The 18465-nt window shown below is 46.2% G+C and overlaps 1 protein-coding gene across 1 annotated transcript in view; it reads right to left on the bottom strand.

The window, feature by feature from the left end:
- MYO5B (myosin VB) overlaps window positions 1-18465 on the bottom strand; it is an 86547-nt gene that overhangs the window by 41820 nt on the left and 26262 nt on the right. Inside the window, exons 9-17 of the mRNA XM_050716346.1 lie at window positions 18265-18374; window positions 16732-16997; window positions 14503-14584; window positions 12872-13012; window positions 7656-7778; window positions 6372-6455; window positions 4332-4481; window positions 3500-3597; window positions 254-340 (exon numbers count right to left, since the gene is read on the bottom strand). Of these exons, the coding sequence (XP_050572303.1) occupies window positions 254-340; window positions 3500-3597; window positions 4332-4481; window positions 6372-6455; window positions 7656-7778; window positions 12872-13012; window positions 14503-14584; window positions 16732-16997; window positions 18265-18374 (1141 nt within the window). The remainder of the gene's footprint in view (window positions 1-253; window positions 341-3499; window positions 3598-4331; window positions 4482-6371; window positions 6456-7655; window positions 7779-12871; window positions 13013-14502; window positions 14585-16731; window positions 16998-18264; window positions 18375-18465) is intronic.

The raw sequence follows: 18465 nt of genomic DNA, 5'->3' as shown, positions 1-18465 counted from the left end.
AAATAATAAAGAAGCAAACTCTAAAGGCCCTGGAGGTCAAGGAGCTTTTGTATAGGGTGCTTCAGGTGGAGTCCTTTAGGGCAACAGTTGCTTCCCAGTGAGCCAAATGCAGAAGACAGAGCCGTTACTGCTGCTTTGCTGTAATTAAACCATTTGTCCTGCAGATGTTTTCTGCTCCCTTCCCCCAGATAACAAACTTGCTGAGCAAAGCACTCCAGAGGCTCAGCACCACGCCGAAACCCCAGCACAGTACCTGGAGGGGAAGCCAGCTGCGCTGATGCGGATGGTCTCCAGCACGCCACAAGCTCTCAGCTGCTGCACCGCTCTCTTTGGGTCAAACCTGCAACGATACGAAGGACGGAGATGAGCACGGTGAGAAGGCAGCCCACGTCATCAATCACAAAAATGTAAATGTTGAAATCCTTTGCAATATATCAAATTTTGAGCCCGCTGTTACACACGGTGCGCGTTAGGGAATTCAGTCCTTTATAACCCACTGGTGCATTATGCTGTGAGAAAAAACTTAACTATTGCCTCAATCAGCTTGACAGTGACTCTTTAGAGGACATGAATTAGCTTCCAGTTTCTGGAAGAAAGCTCTGCTATCATCATTCGTGTAGGGGCCGAAGAAAATCATATATCTGGATAGCTTTTGCTATAAGGACTATGAGATATTTCCAGAAAGAAATCCAATTCAACTCTCAAATAAATCTGATATATTAAATTCCATACCAAAACCAAGTAGTTAACAGGTCCCACAGGTTTGGAGACCATTAAGTTTTCCAAGAAGAGTGATTTTGATGTTCTAAACTAGGGGTTTTGGTAGGGGTCATGTGAAAATTCAAGATATTTTGGCTCTCAGCTGTCTGCACTCTTCAGCAGGCATCAACCCTCACTGCTGGATCTCATTTCCATCAGCAATTTGTGCTGATGAACTTTGCACTTCCAGTTGATGGAGCTCACAAATACTTGGGCAGCACTCTGGTTCCTGTCACGAACCCACTTTCAGAGCTGTTTATCTTTGCACACAGGTGTCAGCATCTCCCATCCCTTCTCCCTACCTCCACCCATGGCACCAAATGCACCGAGAAGTCCCAGATCTCCATCTCGAGACATTGGACAAGGTCATTGGAACAAGCTCAGACTCACATGATGCAGATCCCTAGAGCTGCATGGGGTTTCCAGAAGGAAGGTGAGGATCAGAAACGGGGTTGCTTAGGGATTTATCCAGGCAAGGACTGAAAACTTCTAAGGACAGAGGTTGCACGAGCAAGATTTTTTTTTCTGAACCTCTAATCTGAACCTCTTGTTTCAATTTGTGGCCATTGCCTCCTGTCCTTCCACCACAAACCTGGCACCCTCCTGTAGGTACTGGCAGGCTGCTGTTAGGTGCATTCGTTCTCTTCTCCAGGCTCAATTATCTCATTTTAGAAATAAAATGTAACGTTCCCATTGCTGAAAAATGTTGTGTTTTAGCAAGATAAGAAGGTCTACATTTTTTCACTGAATAATGAACATGTAACACCAAGTGCTCTGCATGCTACAAGATACTACTTCAATGCTAGCTCAGTGCAGCGATGCTGATGCTTCATTTCACTAATTCTTCCTGGCACCGTGTATTTTTCAGCACAAGTGCCTATGAAATGCAGAATCCTTCACAGCCATCCCAGTATTTGCCAGATTTTTCCAGGCATGAGTTTTACGTATGAACAAATGGTTTTATTCAAGTCATGCTAAGGATGCAAATTGCTCAAGCTGGTGGCACCAAGAGCAATCATCCCCAGATCACAACATCAATAAAGCAATCCATGATGGGTGAGGAGGGGAGAAAATCCCCGAGGATAAGATACCTGCACCACTATGTTCTGGCTCATAAATGGGGAAGCAATGACCCAGAACATCCTCCATCATTTCCAGCACATCTTGGCTTCTGCAATGACACTGGCTGCAGACAGCCCCCTGCACACTGCTCCTCCTGAAAAACTCCTGTCTGTATTTTGGCTTGCCCTTTGTTCCCAAAATCCTGAGCTTTGACAACCCTGACATTGGTCAGATGGGAAGCGTTGCGTCGGACCGGGTCACCACTCGGCCACAAACAGCATTATCCTCCTGGTACTTGCTAACCTGAATGCGCTAGAAGCACAACTGAGTTCATTCAGACAGTTGACCACCTTGACCACCAGGAGCTTGTACATTTACAAAGGGATACTAACGATATTATCTTGAGCATCATGTGAAAAAAATGAAAAGTGAAGTTAAAGGCAAAAAACTGAAGAAGGATGGGCTGAAAGTTCAGCTCAGTAGGGAAATGGAGTCTTTGAAACACCTCCCGGAAAGGTTAAGCCAGTTCTCCTTGCAGAGCCTCTACCAAGCTTCTACTGCACAAAGTTGGAAAATATTTCCTTACCTCGTCTAAAGAAAGTAACTGGAGTAAAATTGGAATCCCTGACAGCTAACATAGTGCTCTCCAGACCTGTTAACTAATCATCTAATAAGTCTGTTAAATGCAAGCCAGTTCCTGAACATCTTCTAACCGTTAATCCTGCTGGTTTTGCTGTTTGCAGGGGGTGAGGAGCCGAGCTGAGGAAGCTTCCTGGGACCAAACAGTATCATGACCAAGGGTGAGCGTGCTCACAGGTGCTTCATCCTCCTTTGCAGGATGCTGTGGGAGCCACGTCTGCACTCCAAGGTGGCACCGTGCTCACCAGGAGCCTTCAGGCTGCATTGCATCACCTGGAGGGAAATGCCTTCCTGATTACGAGTTCGCTATAACCCCGCTTCCTTAAATGTCAGCACCTGCAGCTTACAGCAGAGACTTTAAAAGGCATTGCAACGAGATTATGAGGTCCCTGCATACCAACGGCCAGGCTTTGCTGCAGTTACAGGGAACAAAATTGGGTACAAATACATAAGAGGTCAAGCAAGGCTAACAGCTAGTTGCTCGCAGCATTCACAGCTTGCAATGCACCTCTGAACAAAGATCAAGACCAGCTTTTTGCTTCAGCTGTTCACTCACCTGGAAATCTGCCTGGAGTTGATGCAAGTCATGTTTTTTACTTTTGCCACATTTATTTTGGAAGCACTGAGACATTTTTGTTCACTTTACAAACCAGTTTGCAAGCACACTGCTCATCCCCGCATTTTTATTTCTTTCTCTGCTACTTCCCAGTGTTTACTACTAAAACTATTTAAATCAAGGCAATTCAAAGATGAAATTGCATCGAAGATCCTATTATTGCAAAGCGAGGATGTGCTACAGCATACCCAATATCTGCAGAGCATGTCAATGAATTACTAGGATCTGTTTTAGCCTCCATTACAGGGGCAGGAGGAACACACAATGCCTGATGAAATCCAAGAGGAGAGATTCCAGCAAACTGCTGGGACCTCCCAGTTATGGAACCAAATTACGAGGGGCAATCTCTTTAGGAAAAGAGAGCCCAAAGCACTCCCGGTGCTACACAGCTGAGCACGTTTGCCCATCCGAAAGCCCACTCACTTGAACGGGAGCTTCTCGTCATTCGGCTTGATGCAGCGCACGTAGTGCGGGGTGGTGGCGTTCAGAGTCTCCATGAGCAAGTGCAGCGAGTTGCGGAACTGAAAAACAAAACCAAGCACTTTTAGGAAGGATGAAAGCGCTGCAAAAGCTTTTTCTCAAACCAGAACCTCCCTATTCTTAATTTATGTGCACTGTGATACCTTGGGATACAAGTCCAATGAATCTCAGAGCAGCCTCCTCCTTAAGCAATATCTCAGCTCCTTATAATCAAGACAATTCAAATCTGCTTTACCAGAGACATTGCTAGAAGGTATACAAAATACAGCAGCCAAATGGATCCATCCCACAATATGGGTCACAGGAAAGTCTCCTCACTTTCCCCCACAACAGCTTCTTATTTATCTCTGCTTCAAACTGAAGAAATGAGATCTTAACCATAGAAAATACCTGGGTTCAGCTGCCCTGTTCCCCTGCCCTTGGCTTCCATTTCATCAGTCACTTTGGATCCCCATAACTGGAAGCTACTGACCTGCTACTCCACTGTGGGTACAATAAAAACCTTTAAGCCATGCAACCACCTCTTTGCTTCTTGCACATTGAACCAAAACCTCTCTAACTACTTTTATTCCTCCTTTTAAGCTTGTCCGATATCAGACCACTTGCAACCCAAACCTCAAGAGGGTATGGTTAAATCACACAGATGATTTGGGAGAGCTTCTCGTTTTCATGACAAGGCTGTTCCACCAGCCACAGTCACCTTTATGCCATTTTTCTTCGTTTTTACCAGTATTCGGAGGCATCGCAGAGCACTCGACCAGCCCGCTCACATTACCTGGTGCCCCACCGTCTTCTTGTGCTCCTTATTGGCAGCTTTGATCACTGGCCTGGCCGAACGGACGTTGATTTTGGACGTCCCCTTCCCCAAGGAGGTGGCGGACGCAGCATCCTTCTCATCTTGGAACAAGTCTGCTACCATCTGATACTGAAAGGCAAGACAAGGACTGAGCACCCGTGGCACTGCTCTTTGCTGAACGAACCCACCTAAGATGTGTTGTTTGCTTGGGTTTTTTCCTTCTTAAAGCAGAAAGGGAAGAAAAAGCAATAAAGTGAAAGCAATTCTTGAATTTCAAGACTCAAAATATCTCCTCAGTGCACAGCTGTGAGCCCCATTGATCCCTAGTGAAAAGGACATTGATGCAAAGCGAAAGGGACAGATCCTTCCTTCCCAACTGGCAGAGTCAAAACTCTGCTTATTCATAATTACAGAGGACTGAAATATATCCTAACAGCACGCCCATATGCTTTCGATCAGTATTCAAATCATTTTCCTTAATTCAAAGGACATCACCTCTCAACAGTTCTGGCTGGCCAGTGCCAGCAAAACCAATTAGCTGCTTTAGAAAGTCCTTTCTACCATCTTGTTGACTGCACTAATTGCATTCCTAATTAGCAGGATGCAATTCCACCTTGGTGGGAGCTCCTCATCAGCAATGCACTCGCTGACAGGGAGGTGTTGAAGTCCTTGACAAGCGAAATGGACTGTACTCCCCCTTGCCTGCATATCACCTTAGTGGAAATACAAAGAGGAATACAGGGGGAAAAAAATCAGACAAAGCCTCATCACACACCCCTATTACTGCAGCACCACATCAGGTTCAGCACTGGCTAAATGATTTATCACGCGGCATCAATTATTCCTGCAGGTTACCTGGAGTTTCCAAGAAGCCCTAATATTGCACAGCTTTTACCCTGGGAAAGCTGTAAGCTTCCTGAGCACACAGAGCTTTTGATTTGGGCATTGTTAAAGCCCAGTTTCAGCGTTAGGAGACTTGCAACTGCCCCCGTGGACAAGAAAATTGCACATCTTGCCATCCTCATATGAAATCATCGCTGAGACACCGGGCAAGCCACTGACAACACTCAATTTCCCATTCTCATTTCCCATTTCTCTTATTCTGACCGGAACCATCTCCTGCTTAAGATGCTCCTAAAAATAATACCTGTCGCCTTTCCCCCCCATCCTGCATTTTATTTAGGGTCTGCTCCCAGCACCAACAGGGCTTTGGGAAAGAGGAGCCATCTGGACTGCAGTCGCTGCTCACACCAAACCCCAGGTGCCAAAAAGCACATGAGCAGGAAATTGGGTGTTTGGGGTCAGTCGATACGTCTCTGTTGGCAGAGATGCAATGAGATGTTGACTAGCCCACAGTCCTCAGGAGATGAAAACTACGCGGCACAAACTCTTGTAGTACAGGAGCGGCAGCGAGCGTGATCATCAATATGTGTAAAGTTGTTAATATTACATATTGGCAGCAGTGTAAAATAGCTCTGTCAGCAGCCGGACTGCCTCAGAGCTGGCTTTAGATTTCAAGCTTCTTACATTAACAATTAATATGCAAAAAATGGGGTTAAAGTCATTAGAAGTTACAGGGCTAGATATAATGGATGGCAGCCATGTGCGGGCAGGAGGCGGTGGGGTCAGCAAGCCCCATCCATCCAGCACCAAAAAGCTCTGAGCGAGAGTTCAATTTACGCTGCCCCCGAACTGGTTATTGCTGATTTTTGCCCTTGGTGTTCAGTAAGTTCAGAAAGGATTTTTCTGATGTACCAACGGGGCACTGACACTAGGGTGGAGGAGAGCAGAGGACCACGCACATCCTCACGGGGGTACAAATATAGCCCCAGCATCCCCTTTTTCCCTCCCCCATTGGTCTGCTTTTTTTGCTGCTGGTCTTTCAGCTGTCCCCAGGCACTTTCACATACTCAGCACGCTGCTGCACAGCAGATGAACGCAAATCCCAAGCTCTTCCTGGGAAAAGCAGCAGTGCCAACAGCTTCAGCCAAGACCGCTGCCCTGACGGGCTGCACTTACCTTGCTGGCTTTCAGGATGTTGATCTGCTCCTCGTACACCGTGTCCCTGTTTTTCTCCAGAAATCCCTCGCACTGGTACTCCACCTAGCACGGGACAGAGGGAAAAGCCCAGAGGTCGCATTCTGCCCACCCAAAACCCGACAGCGCAGCTACAAGGCGCTCTGCCCATGGCCCACCTGAAAAACCCGAGGGCAGGGGAACAGACAGAACCTGAAGGTTGCTTTTTATTAAAGAAAGCGAATCTGAATGAAAGCAAAATCCTCTGCACAAACACAGACGGCTTTAAGTCATTAAATTGCTCTGGATGCAGCTGCGCTTCCACTCAAGTCAGTGGTAGAAATGCAAGGATTATCTGTCCCTCAACAGGATGTTTCATTTAAAAGGCTCCTTGCAAGTCAATCAATGAACCTGAAAAGATCTCCTAGCTGTGTCTCCTGTAGGTCTCTTGGTTTTCAGATTGCAGAGGGTTGGAGAACACAAAGGGTTTTGAGAAGAAAGAGGGAAACTTTTGTTTCTTTTTTCTTTTTAAACATTTTAAGTCAGCTGAAATAACTTATCACAAAGCTGACAGGCAACACCTGCAAAGAAATATTGTTTTTGAAGTGTATGTGTGCAAAATCATATGTCTAAGGAAAGGAAATATCAGCCTTCATCATGAAAAGTGCCTCTTGCATCCCAGGCACGCCAGGTTACAGAGAAGCTCCTGCAAGGGATTGCAGCACCTGCACATCGCGTGGCTCCTCTGGCACGTCCCCAGGCTGCTCCTTCATTTCCCTTTCAAACAAAGGTGTGTTTGGATAACTACAAGCTTCCAGGATTCTTATTTGAGTGGCTTGCCACGTCAGGTTTTCAATGTAACTGGAGCCCATTGATGAGACCCTAAAGCTTCAGCCCCCGGGATCTGGAGATGCACAAGGAGCATCTTCTCCTCCAAACAGTGGGACCTGCCACATGGTCACCTCTTGCACTCCTCCCCACCATCCTTCGCCTCTGCTCAAAGCTCCTGCTCTTCAAAAATAACTCCCCCTGCCAATATATTTGCAGTGAAGCTGCCCTAACAGAAACTCATTTCACTGCAGCTTTGAGAAAGGGGATTTTCCTCTCCTCGAGAAAGCGCGGCTGTTAAAAGCTTAGTGAGAGAGTTCAGAGGCTGAAGTCCTCCAAGCTGATCCAGATCAGAAGCAAGGTTACCAGCAACTGGGCACCCCATCACCAAAAAGCATCTCGCTGGTTCTATAATTGTCTTCTTTCCAGGCGTGCATTTCACATTCTGCACCTGGTTACCTTATCTGCGAAGTGCAGGACGATGAAGGAGATGTTGGACATGCGGGGCTTCTGGAAGTGCTGGCTGCCCCCATGCCGGTCGTACAGCTTCTGCGCCCAGTTCTGGTCGGTGCCTTTGGGAACCTGAACGGGGATAGAAGGACCAAGATCATTGACACAAAGCCAAAAGTTACAGAGGGATTCATCCCATCCCTCCTGCCCACCTGGAAGGGGCTGGTGTCCCCCACATCACTGCAAGAGGAGCACTCACACATACCATTTTTAATAAAAAAAGTCTGACCACATTATTCATGTTAGAAAAAGCTGTCGGAAGAGAAGAGTTAGGCAATATTTAAAATTGGATAGGACAAAGCTGATAAAACACAGAACAATTGTGCAGAGTCAGGAAAAGCTCTGATCATCCATCAGATCTTTGCGGGGACCTTTGTAGGAAAAGTGACAAAGGAAATAGGGGCAGCAAGCAAGAAGAAGGACAACTCGAGGCAGATGATGAATATTTCCTTATGCTTCTCCGGAGCAGCCTCTTACAGCAACAACCCCAAATCTGCCAGAAGGGGACACAGGGACAAGCTGCTCCTGCCCACTCCATCGTCGAGAAATGGGATCCCAGAACTATTTTCATGTTTTACAGTTTTAAGCGTAGCCAATTCTGCAGACACAGTAATGTAGAGATTACACATAAATATTAAAAAGTACTTATTTAGGCAATTATGCACGTTTTATTGATGCAAGATTGATGTGCATATTTAAACTACGGAGCTATATAAATGCAGATTTTTTATTTATTTATATTTAGCATATTTATATGCATTATAACTGATGAGAACACCCTTTCTGGAGTAATTATTAGGCTCTCTGGGACCAAGCCACGGGTGCAGTGCAGGAATATTGCAGACACCTGAGCTGCCTGGCTCTGTGGAAAGCAGATTTACCTTGCTCCAGCTCTCTTCCAGGCCAGCCACTTTGCTGAGAAACCTGCTTATCTCAGAGCCAAACTTCAAAAGCTTCGCTCCTGTCTCCTGGAAAGAGGGTTTCTTTGCATCCACGCCACTCCCTGCACACCATTGTGCAGCCTGGGTATTTTTAGCTGCCTGAGAAGCACCTGATAGGGGCCGAATCCTGGCCAGCATCACCTCCCGTCCTCATACACCATCCTCCGAGCTGCCAGGAGCTGCAACCCACCTCAAACCTAGTCATTGAAGCCGGGGGCAGTGCCTAGGCTCGAGCCTGAGCCCTTAGTTTCAGAGGCATCCTATGGTTAAGAACCTACCCTGACCACGAGGCAGCTGAGGAGGTGTTTGGAGCCACATAGGCTGCAGGGTGAAATTCCCACCACTACCACCTCCAGCAGGAGGACCAGATAAGCAATGGAGGTCCATTAAAACAATATTTAAGTCACACTCTTAAAACAGAGTAGGAGCTATTTAAATTTTGTTTTTCCTCTTTATCGCTTCTACATGTGTTAAATCCTGGAAAGAGCCTTCCTCTGTGCTCCGGAGTCACGTATATCTGCTCATGGAGCAGAAATCCCCTCAGATGAAACCAACTGGTAGGGGAAGGCGACGTGCTGGTTTCTGATGTTCAAGAACCTAACGAGGCAAGACAAGGAAAACGCATTTGCTCAGACCCCTGAGTTCACAGCAGCGCGGAGAGACAAGCAGGGTTGAAAGCTGGTCCGTTAGAAGCAGCCTTCAGTGCTTCTAACACTTGACAGAAGGACACGGGGAAGGTTAAAGATCATCTTCTGAACGGCATTAGAAGACGCATTTGGCACATCAACAGCATAATGTGATGGCAACATGCCACAAAACACAAAAAGAGAGCCACAAGAGAGTTTGAGAACACGCAGGAGCTCATGGCTTTGGTTAGACACGTCTTCCTCTAGCAGCCTCAGGGTCACACCGCAGCTCAGCAGAAAAAATTTCACCAAGATTCATAATAAATACTTGGATGCAGACATCAGGATTGACATGTCAACCTTCCCACCAGCCTGTTGTTGATTAAACCCCTTAAAATGCATGTCCTGCTAACAGAATTTTTATCCGCATTTTTTTCCACTCCCACTCCCATCCCAACAGGATAAATAAAAGCAAGAAAGTAGGGAGGCAGCAGGGCACGTTCCAGAGAAACCTGGCTACCCACAGCAACTCCAAACAGCACTTGAATGACTCTTGGGAAGCGTATGGAAGATGCATAGCACTCACAGCAAGGGGTTCCTTAGCTTGAAAAGCAAGAAACCTCATCCAGCTTTGATGCAGAGACCCTGCTGCATTTCTTAGAGAATTTTCTATTTCCTCCGAGGATAAGTTAAGTCTCTTGAAAATCAGCCTGGACCAGCTCCTCCTCTCCAGGGCACTGAAGTCACTCTTCACATGATCCCTCCAACCTCAAAGCCGTCAAAGTCTTCCTGGGGAGTCGGCCGTCCTCTCCAAAGTCAGCACAGTGAGGACAACCAGACACTAAAGCTGTCCCAGATATCCACAGCAAGTCTTCTGCATGCCTTCCCAACTCCCCAGGACTGGATTTTCAGAAGACAGTCTCCCTTCTTAATCCTTCCTTAATTACCATTTCTTCTGATGGGCTCCACGTTGGTCTCCTTGCTCTCACAGCCCACCAGTTTGTGTAACCCCACTGTTGTCCCCATTGTGTTGTTGTGTTTCTGTTCATGGGACGTGACTCTCGCTGTTCCTCTGGCACCATTTCATGCCAAAGTAAAACCAAGAGGTCCTAAAAGCACCAGATCCAGGCAGGTGACTCTCCAATGCAGGAAGATGGCAAAAGACTCTTTGAGGACTCCAAAGTCACTTAACAGAGGATAAAATGTCCCAGTTCCATGGAGAAATAAGGCTTCCTGGGCAGACCATGGACATAACTGCCAGGGGAGGTTTAGGTTGGATATTAGGAAGAACTTCATTCCCGAAAGGGTTGTTAGGCATTGGAATGGGCTGCCCAGGGAAGTGGTTGAGTCACCATCCCTGGAGGTCTTTAAGAGACGTTTAGAAGTAGAGCTTAGTGAGATGGTTTAGTGGAGGACTTGTTAGTGTTAGGTCAGAGGTTGGACTAGGTGATCTTGGAGGTCTCTTCCAACCTAGATGATTCTGTGATTCCGTGATAACTAGAGGTTGGACCAAATGATCTCCAGATGCCACCTCCAAAATCAATAATTCTACAACAGCTTCCAACTCATAAGACCACAAAGTTGTTTAAAAAAAAAAAAAAGTAAACACTGCATATCTTAAAGCCCTCTGTTTTTACAGAGCCAGAGGGTTTTATCATTTCCTTTCATGTGATAGGTTGAGTCCTTACAGCTCCAATTGTGATTCGAGAGCCCTCTCATTGCTGATTACCATTTCTATCCTGCCTGGGTCCCTTCTTCTCTAGATGGTGACAAGACTCTCATTACACACCAAGGGTCTATGACCTTTGTTAGCTGAACTACTTCAGCACATAGCCAGCCACCTCCTCCCCAACCTCACATTAAAAATAAATTTTAAAAAAAATATTATATACTTATACATATTTAAAAATATATTATATACTGCGAAAAGAAAAGACCATATATACTGCGAAAAGAAAAGACCATACTGCGAAGCGAGGACTCTATCAACAAACCCTCCGCCTTTTGCGCTAATGCTTCATTATGTTACCAGGACCCCCTCGATGCCATTTCGGTCCCGGAGTACATTTACAGGCTGCAGTACGTGCTTAACGAGGTGACTTGCAATTACCCTAATTGTAGTGCTGCCCCCGTCTCTCCGCGGGGCTGTGGCAGAAGCTGCTGGGCTCCCTTGCGACAGCACGGCGAGCCCACGGAAAGGTGAAGCGGTACCGCGGGGGTGAAGGTTTCCATCCATAAACAGGTGCTTTCAGTTGACAGCTTGTTGAAATTTTTATAAAGCTGGAGAAGGTTTGAGGGTTATTATAAAAGAGCCGATTAGAGGGCCCGCAATAAGTGCCTGTGACTAATCACAGCATAACCCGGTGACAGGTAAATACCAAGATAACTGGAATTTGATGTTGACGGTGAGGAAGGGGGGGGTGTAGATGATGTGTTTCACATTTTTTTTGGTCAACAAGGCACATATGAAAAAAGTGCTAGGCAGATTTTACAGCGAAGTTGCCCGTTTTACTGCTGTTGCATAGAAATTGCTGCAACATCACAAGCAACCAGTGCTTCAGAGAGGAGCAAAGGGCATTATCAACCCATATGGCACAAGGAAAACTTTCCTTACGGTCCTCAAAATGCCCGAGAGCTGCTAGAGCCTGAATCATTTAACAGGCTTAATAGCACAAAATGAAATGCCACTGAATATCAAGTATATCTGACCTCCTTCTTAGCCAGCACTGGCTAGGAGGCTGTTTTAAGGGTTTCACCTGCACAAAGGCAGTCATCATCCCTTTCCCACCAAGCTATCCTCAGCATTCAGAAGGCTTATTGCACAGCTGAATCTAACTTAACCTCTAGCTATTGCACGCTGCTTTGTCTTGTGCCAAATTGTCTGAACCCCTCTCTGAAACTCACAAAGGCAGACAGACTACACAAATACCAACAGAAAATTGATGAAGAACGAGCTAAACAAGAAGCCTATGCAGTAGGACTCCTACAGGTCATCCCAGGTCCTGTTTCTCTACCTCAAAGGAGCACAGAGGACATGCAATTTCAGTCTTCTACAAAACAGACACAAAACCCAGGCTTGTCTGAAGTCAGACAGAGCTTGGCATCGCCTTCAGCAAGTCCCCGGTATGTGGCTGATGTCCCTCGATGCCGCATGGTTAACCACAGAGGAGACACTCCCAGGTGCACTTTACCCATACACCAAGTGCCACAGAAACACAAATTCCGGAGTCTGAAGTCTAAATACAATTGCCTTTACCCAAATAGCTATCGCAAGAAAACTCGATTTTCCCTTGGGACAAGACAAATGTTGAGGCAGGGAGGAACTCCAGCTCCTGAACAACAGAAGGAATAAAAAGTTGCAAGCAAGGGCTGTCCCTGGGCCAGGAGCACGAGCCCTGGCATCACATGGTGAGATCAGGCACCCAGGTTAATTGCAAGCTTCTGCCAAGGAGGATCCAAATGGTGCTAAAGCAAAGCAAATGCCAACAGCCTACCTAAGCCAGGAGTGCTTGAAGATGTTCACACATTGTAAGATACCACAGGTAAAGCCCTTCTTTAACAACATCTTATAAAAATAAAGGGGATTCGTCCTCTCTACCTTGCACTCTTCATCCAGTAGGTCCAAGATCCCAAGCTTTGCCTCTATAAGGTCTATGCAAGGCTGGTTATCGTAGAAGTCAATGAGAGTCCAAGGGATTCCCTCCTTCATGTACTCCTCCTGTTCCAGCTTGAACACGTGCTGGGGTTGGACAAACCACACAGTTAGTGACCGCGACGCCAGCCCCTTCCACTGCCAGCCCCTTCCCCCTTTCCTCATTTGTCCCCACCCGAGTAGAGCTTTCCTTCAGTGCTTTAAGTCATAGAAACTTCAGGTTCCTTAACATACAGCTTCATACAGGCTTTGCCACTTGCAAGGAAAACACAAGTATTATGCTAGGAAATCATGAGGCAGGAAGAAAAAAGCAGTTTTTCACTTGAAAACTACTGAAGCCATCAGGTGAAAGCCATCTACTGGAATGGCAGTGAAATACATCTGTTGGGCTTCAAAAAGTCCCTCTCTCCTGGTGCTGCACTGATGAAACCAGTGACCTGCAGCAGATTCACAAGCTGGGACCAAGCCAGCGCTGAGCACTTGTGCCCTGATGTGTGAGAAGAGTTTCCCAAAATGTACCCATTGTCCTAGAGAAGATATCAGCATCGGTATCTGACCGATTCAGGAACATTTCCACTGCAGATTATTTAAAAAAAAAAAAAATCAAATCTTTGCGTGGCTTATATATCTCAGACCTCTGCCCAAGCAGATAATTTGTCTTTGGCTATTTCTGAGATACTCTAAGCACATTAAAAAAAAAAAAAATTTCAAACACATTTTTTTCTTCAAAGATAGCTTTGTGAAATCTCTTCAAACATATCATCTCTGAGTTTGAATTTATAAGCTTCAGAAGTGATAGTTGGACATACTAAGAAAGATATGAATAGTGCAAATACAATCCATAATTTACTTCTCATTTTTAGAAGCAGTGATCTGATGCATTAGATATCTCAAAAATGTTCGTGTCTGTGCATATGATACAGGTCCGAAGTGCCAAACTAACCCCCATAGCTGCTCAAACTTAACAAGTTTTGCCTCATATCCTGAAAATAGCAGTAATTTTTTTCCCTGCTTACAGCAAAAGCAGAAGATGACCCATTAATGGATTCATTTTCAGTGCATGTAGGTGCTTGTATCTAATAAAACAGAAGAATCTCTTTTTTTTTTTTTTTTGTCACATGAAAAATGGGAAGTGTGTCCAGTCCTGCCATTTAATACAGAGTTTTAGTTGCAGTGGTTTAAGAGACACTTCGTAGGAAGGTTTCCACTGGAAATCCAGACTCAGCACAAGACCAAAAAAGTTTAGCACAGGTGAGGACTGAAACTGTGCAAAAAACAGTAAAATAAGGGGGGAAAGCACAAACTTTCTATCTATTCAGAAACATCAATGGGGCCCTGCAAAAGCCTGCTACCAGTATCCATCTTATAAATCAACCAAGCATCATTTTCAACTTGATCTGAATATTTAGTGCAATTACTCAGCATAATCATTGCCCAGGAGATGGTATCGCAGGGACCACATGCATGCTGGCCACGAGTTCTGGTCAGGCTGCAGACAAGTGCCATTAAGCGGAAGCCAGCCGTGCCTTGATAAATTTTCTGCTAAGTTCTGTGGAAGGTTTCCAAGCCGACCTTACCGAGTTGAACTGCTGCTGGAGCTTCTCGTTGGCGTAGTTGATACAGAACTGTTCAAAGCTATTCACTTCAAAAGTTTCAAACCTGCAAAGCAACGATTAAATCAACAGTAAGCGTTGCTTCATCTAAAAATCTACTTTACTCTGCAAGAGCATCATCTGTGTGACAGGGAAGGCCAGTTATCCACCCGTCTTTTTGCGTTGCTCGCATCCCAGATCTACGTTTTAGTCCTCATTCCCCAAAACATCGCCACAACTCAAGGGATTCAAGAGGTCTAAGCGTGTATCAGATATTTGGTACAACTGTAGCTTCCTGCCCATCAGGCAGTAGTACTGAAGGAGATAAGAAATCTAACAGCATCTATTGGGAAGAATATTATCAAATATTAACTCCAAATATATTTCCTGCAAAAGCGACGGAGAAAGAGTAGCTGCTATTTTAAGAGACCCACGACATTATTTTCCATGTAATTCGATAGAGCACATGAGATATTAAATTCATAATTATAGCCTCTGCGTTGCAGCCCTGGTAGCACAAACACTGGATACGTGTGAGCAAGAGAACCCTCGAAGGCAGAACTGGAGCTTCCAGCTCCAACTCCAACACGTTCCTCACAGGGGCAGCTTGGGGGAGCTGGGCTTGCTCTTATAAAAGGGCATTTTTCAGCTACCACGGGGAATTATGTTATTTCTAAGGCACAGTAGGGAGGAGAGAGGGGGAAGGTCTTTGAAAAATGCCCGTAAGGATTAAAGTAAGGGAAGAAGTGGCAAAGCTCCCCGTGCTAAATGAATAAGCTGCTGCACTGATTAATGCGCAGTGAAGTAATTGCTCAGGTAATAGGTGCTGTAGGAGCCAGCAGAACAGTCTTAAAAGCACTGAATGAAGCCCTTTTTTCCTCAAAAAATAACAGTGGTTAATACTTCCCAGGACCAAGACCTGCTATCCCCACGATGTAATTATCACCCGGTCATTGCCAGGTGTAATGCCCATAAAATGCGTCAGCCCATGGGGAAAAGAAGTGCAAAATAGGGAGAAAGGAGCAGGGTTTTTGCTTTTCCCAGCCCAACAGCCCCGCAGGAAACCCCAACCTGCTCTCAATCTGCACTCCAAAGGGAAAAGCAAACTTTGCATCTGTTCATTTCAATGCGCTACAGCTCAGTGCAAAAAAATGAATATATTCACCCCCCCAAACTGGAGTGGACCTTTAAGGTCCTGAGCTCTTCACCTGGGAGAGCCCAGACTCTTACAAAGCTCTGACAGCAATCTCACCACCCCAAACCTTCCCACTGACATCCCAGGCCCAAGAGGATTGCACTCTTACCTACTTGGTACAATATTCCCATAAACCTGGCCATGTGGGAGCAGATGCTGATGGAGATGGGCCATGCCGATGCTCCAGCACTGACTTCTGTCAGGCTGTCCAACGGGACCTTAAAATCCCCATCCCAAAAGCCAGCAACCATAGGAACCCCACGTGATGTTTCATACAGAGGAATTCCAGTAACTCAACTGGTATTACAGCCACAGAAGCTTTCTGTAGCTGGCCCAGAACCCCTTAGGCAGGATTTCATTCAGAATTTCAGGTTTACCTGGATTTGACAGACCGTACAAGGAGTCTGCAATTAGGTGATGTGGGGTTGAGAAAGCACAGCAATGGGTCAGGGACCAGTTGCTGGAGTGGCTACAGCTCGTCCATCCCATCCCACCTCCAAACTTAAGAGTAATCAAGCATCTCAGTATATTAAGGGAGCACAGCGGGTCACTACTGCCCCACTGCTCCCTTTTCCTTGCTCCCCAAAGGGACAAGGTTGAAGGGGAAGAGGGAATAAACCCAGGAGGCCTCTTTCCTTGTGCACCCCACAACTGGAAAGTCCCCGTCTCTCCACAGCAACCCCAGGCAGAGCCCAGCACAGGAGCCTGCCTTCATCCCCATGTCTGCACCTTCAGCCCAGCTCATCTTTAAGCTTGAACAGCATCGAATGGTGCGGGAGATAAATCCTGAAAGCCAGTGCTCTGGCAGGTCTGCACGCCCAGTTTCGGGGTCCGGGTTGCACAATCTAAAGCAGGATCGGGTGAAACTGCCAACTGCACTCCACGACCGCGTTTTTTTCCACCCCTGTCTATGATTCCCATCCCCTGCTGCAAGCCAAGGTCAAGGATGCTCTGCCAGAAGGGCGAAACGTGTCAGGGGGTGCTAATTTTGGGGCCTCGGAAGCGGAAAGCATGCCTACCCGTAGATGTCGAGCACGCCGATGAAGGAGTGCTGCTTGACGGTGGTGTGCAGGGCCTTGTTGATGTGCTGCACGATCCAGCCAAAGAGCTGGGCGTAGATGTGCTTGGCCAGCGCATTCCTGGCATTGACCACCTGCTGCACAGACATGCTCTTCACATAGGTCTCGGCGGTGGTGACAAGCTTGCGGTGGCAAAGCCAGTGCTGCATCTGGCCCTGCTCCACGCCCAGCAAGCCGCAGAAGTGGTTCAAGTGCTCGTCTTCGCTCTACGGGCAAGCAGAAGGCAAGATGAGTGGGTGCTGACTCTTCCAATCCGAGATTTGGAGAGGAGAGGGCACCCTCTTCTCACCGTGCAACCCACACGCGCCTCCCAACCCCAAAAACCATCCTTCAGCAAGCCCCCAGTTAGACCTTAGGCACATAACACCTCTTACAAACTAACTCAATTTTGAATAACAAACTTGTAAAATAGGCATTACCAGAAGGCACCGTTTTACATGATCGATGAAATGAAAAGCAAACAATTTTCCCTAGTGCGTTCTATTTTTTTCCCCCAATAAACAACGGCAGTGGGGAGGCTTTATCATGCTAAGGCGGCACTTTCTTTTGGACAAGGAGAAATCAATTTCCCTTTAACTCGGCGTAATAATATATATCAAAAGGAAGGCAATTATTTCCTGTTAGATGCTTGTTTGTACAGAAGAGAGAATGGGTTTGAGAACGGGGAGAAAAATGCATTTTAAAAGACCTCCGGGGTGCTTTTTTTGCTGCAACATATTTTGGATCACGGATTCAAAGTCATAACGGGGTTCATTTAATACCACACATTCCATCTGAAGGCAATTAAACACCATGAACTCCATTACAGAACTCGACGTCATTGGAGCAGGCCAGTTTTACATATCCATACGACTAAATATCAAGCAAATTACCCCCAGCATCCCACTAATTGCACACCGCATTATCTCAAGGGTAACACTAAAACGTGTGCAGAGCCCATTTAAATACTTTAATTAGGAACGAATGACCCAGTCTGGGTTGCAATGATAATTGATAGGACAGTGCTCTCCATATAATCTATTTATTTATTTATTTTTAACCCTGAACAAACACACAGAAAGGGAAAAATCCCCACTAAGGCATCTTTAAACTTATTTATTCTTGCTAATTAATTGCAATACTTAGCAGCTTGTGCCACCCTCCTTTGAGTCCTGGATCCCGGCACCTTTGCCAGTAGCAAAGTGGTTGTAGGAAATTGATTTTGCCCCCCAAGTAGGGCGTGAACCAAGACTTTTAAGAAAGCAGAAAAGCTGAGTTGGGACATACAGAGGCAAACAACCTTTGCATCATCTTGCTTATGGGAATGCTAAAGAAGAGAAATGAGGCACCGTTTCCCAAGAAAAATGGATCAGCCAGGAAATAATGCCAGGAAGAAAAGGACTGGAGACAAAAGGGCACTGCTCGAAGCACAGCACACCCAGCACGGGCCGATGGATGAGCACACAAAGCTCCCCACTCCCACTGGTGACCTACCGACACGCTACAGGCATCGCCATCCCGCTCCGACTGAATTTCCAAATTTCCTAGGTGCAGAATGGCAGCGATTATCCTAAAAATGGCCATCTGGTGAGACTCCTTCACTCCTAGGGGAGCAATCGACAGCTGGTTTTCATGACAAAACAACACAAACTGCAATTTTCAGTTCATTTTGAAGCGCTCGTGGTGCTCGATTCC

The sequence above is a fragment of the Cygnus atratus genome, chromosome Z, assembly GCF_013377495.2.
Source record: "Cygnus atratus isolate AKBS03 ecotype Queensland, Australia chromosome Z, CAtr_DNAZoo_HiC_assembly, whole genome shotgun sequence".
In the NCBI taxonomy this organism is placed as follows: Eukaryota; Metazoa; Chordata; class Aves; order Anseriformes; family Anatidae; genus Cygnus; species Cygnus atratus.
Note: the sequence above shows the minus strand (reverse complement) of the source record. Positions and strands in the feature narration are given on the sequence as shown.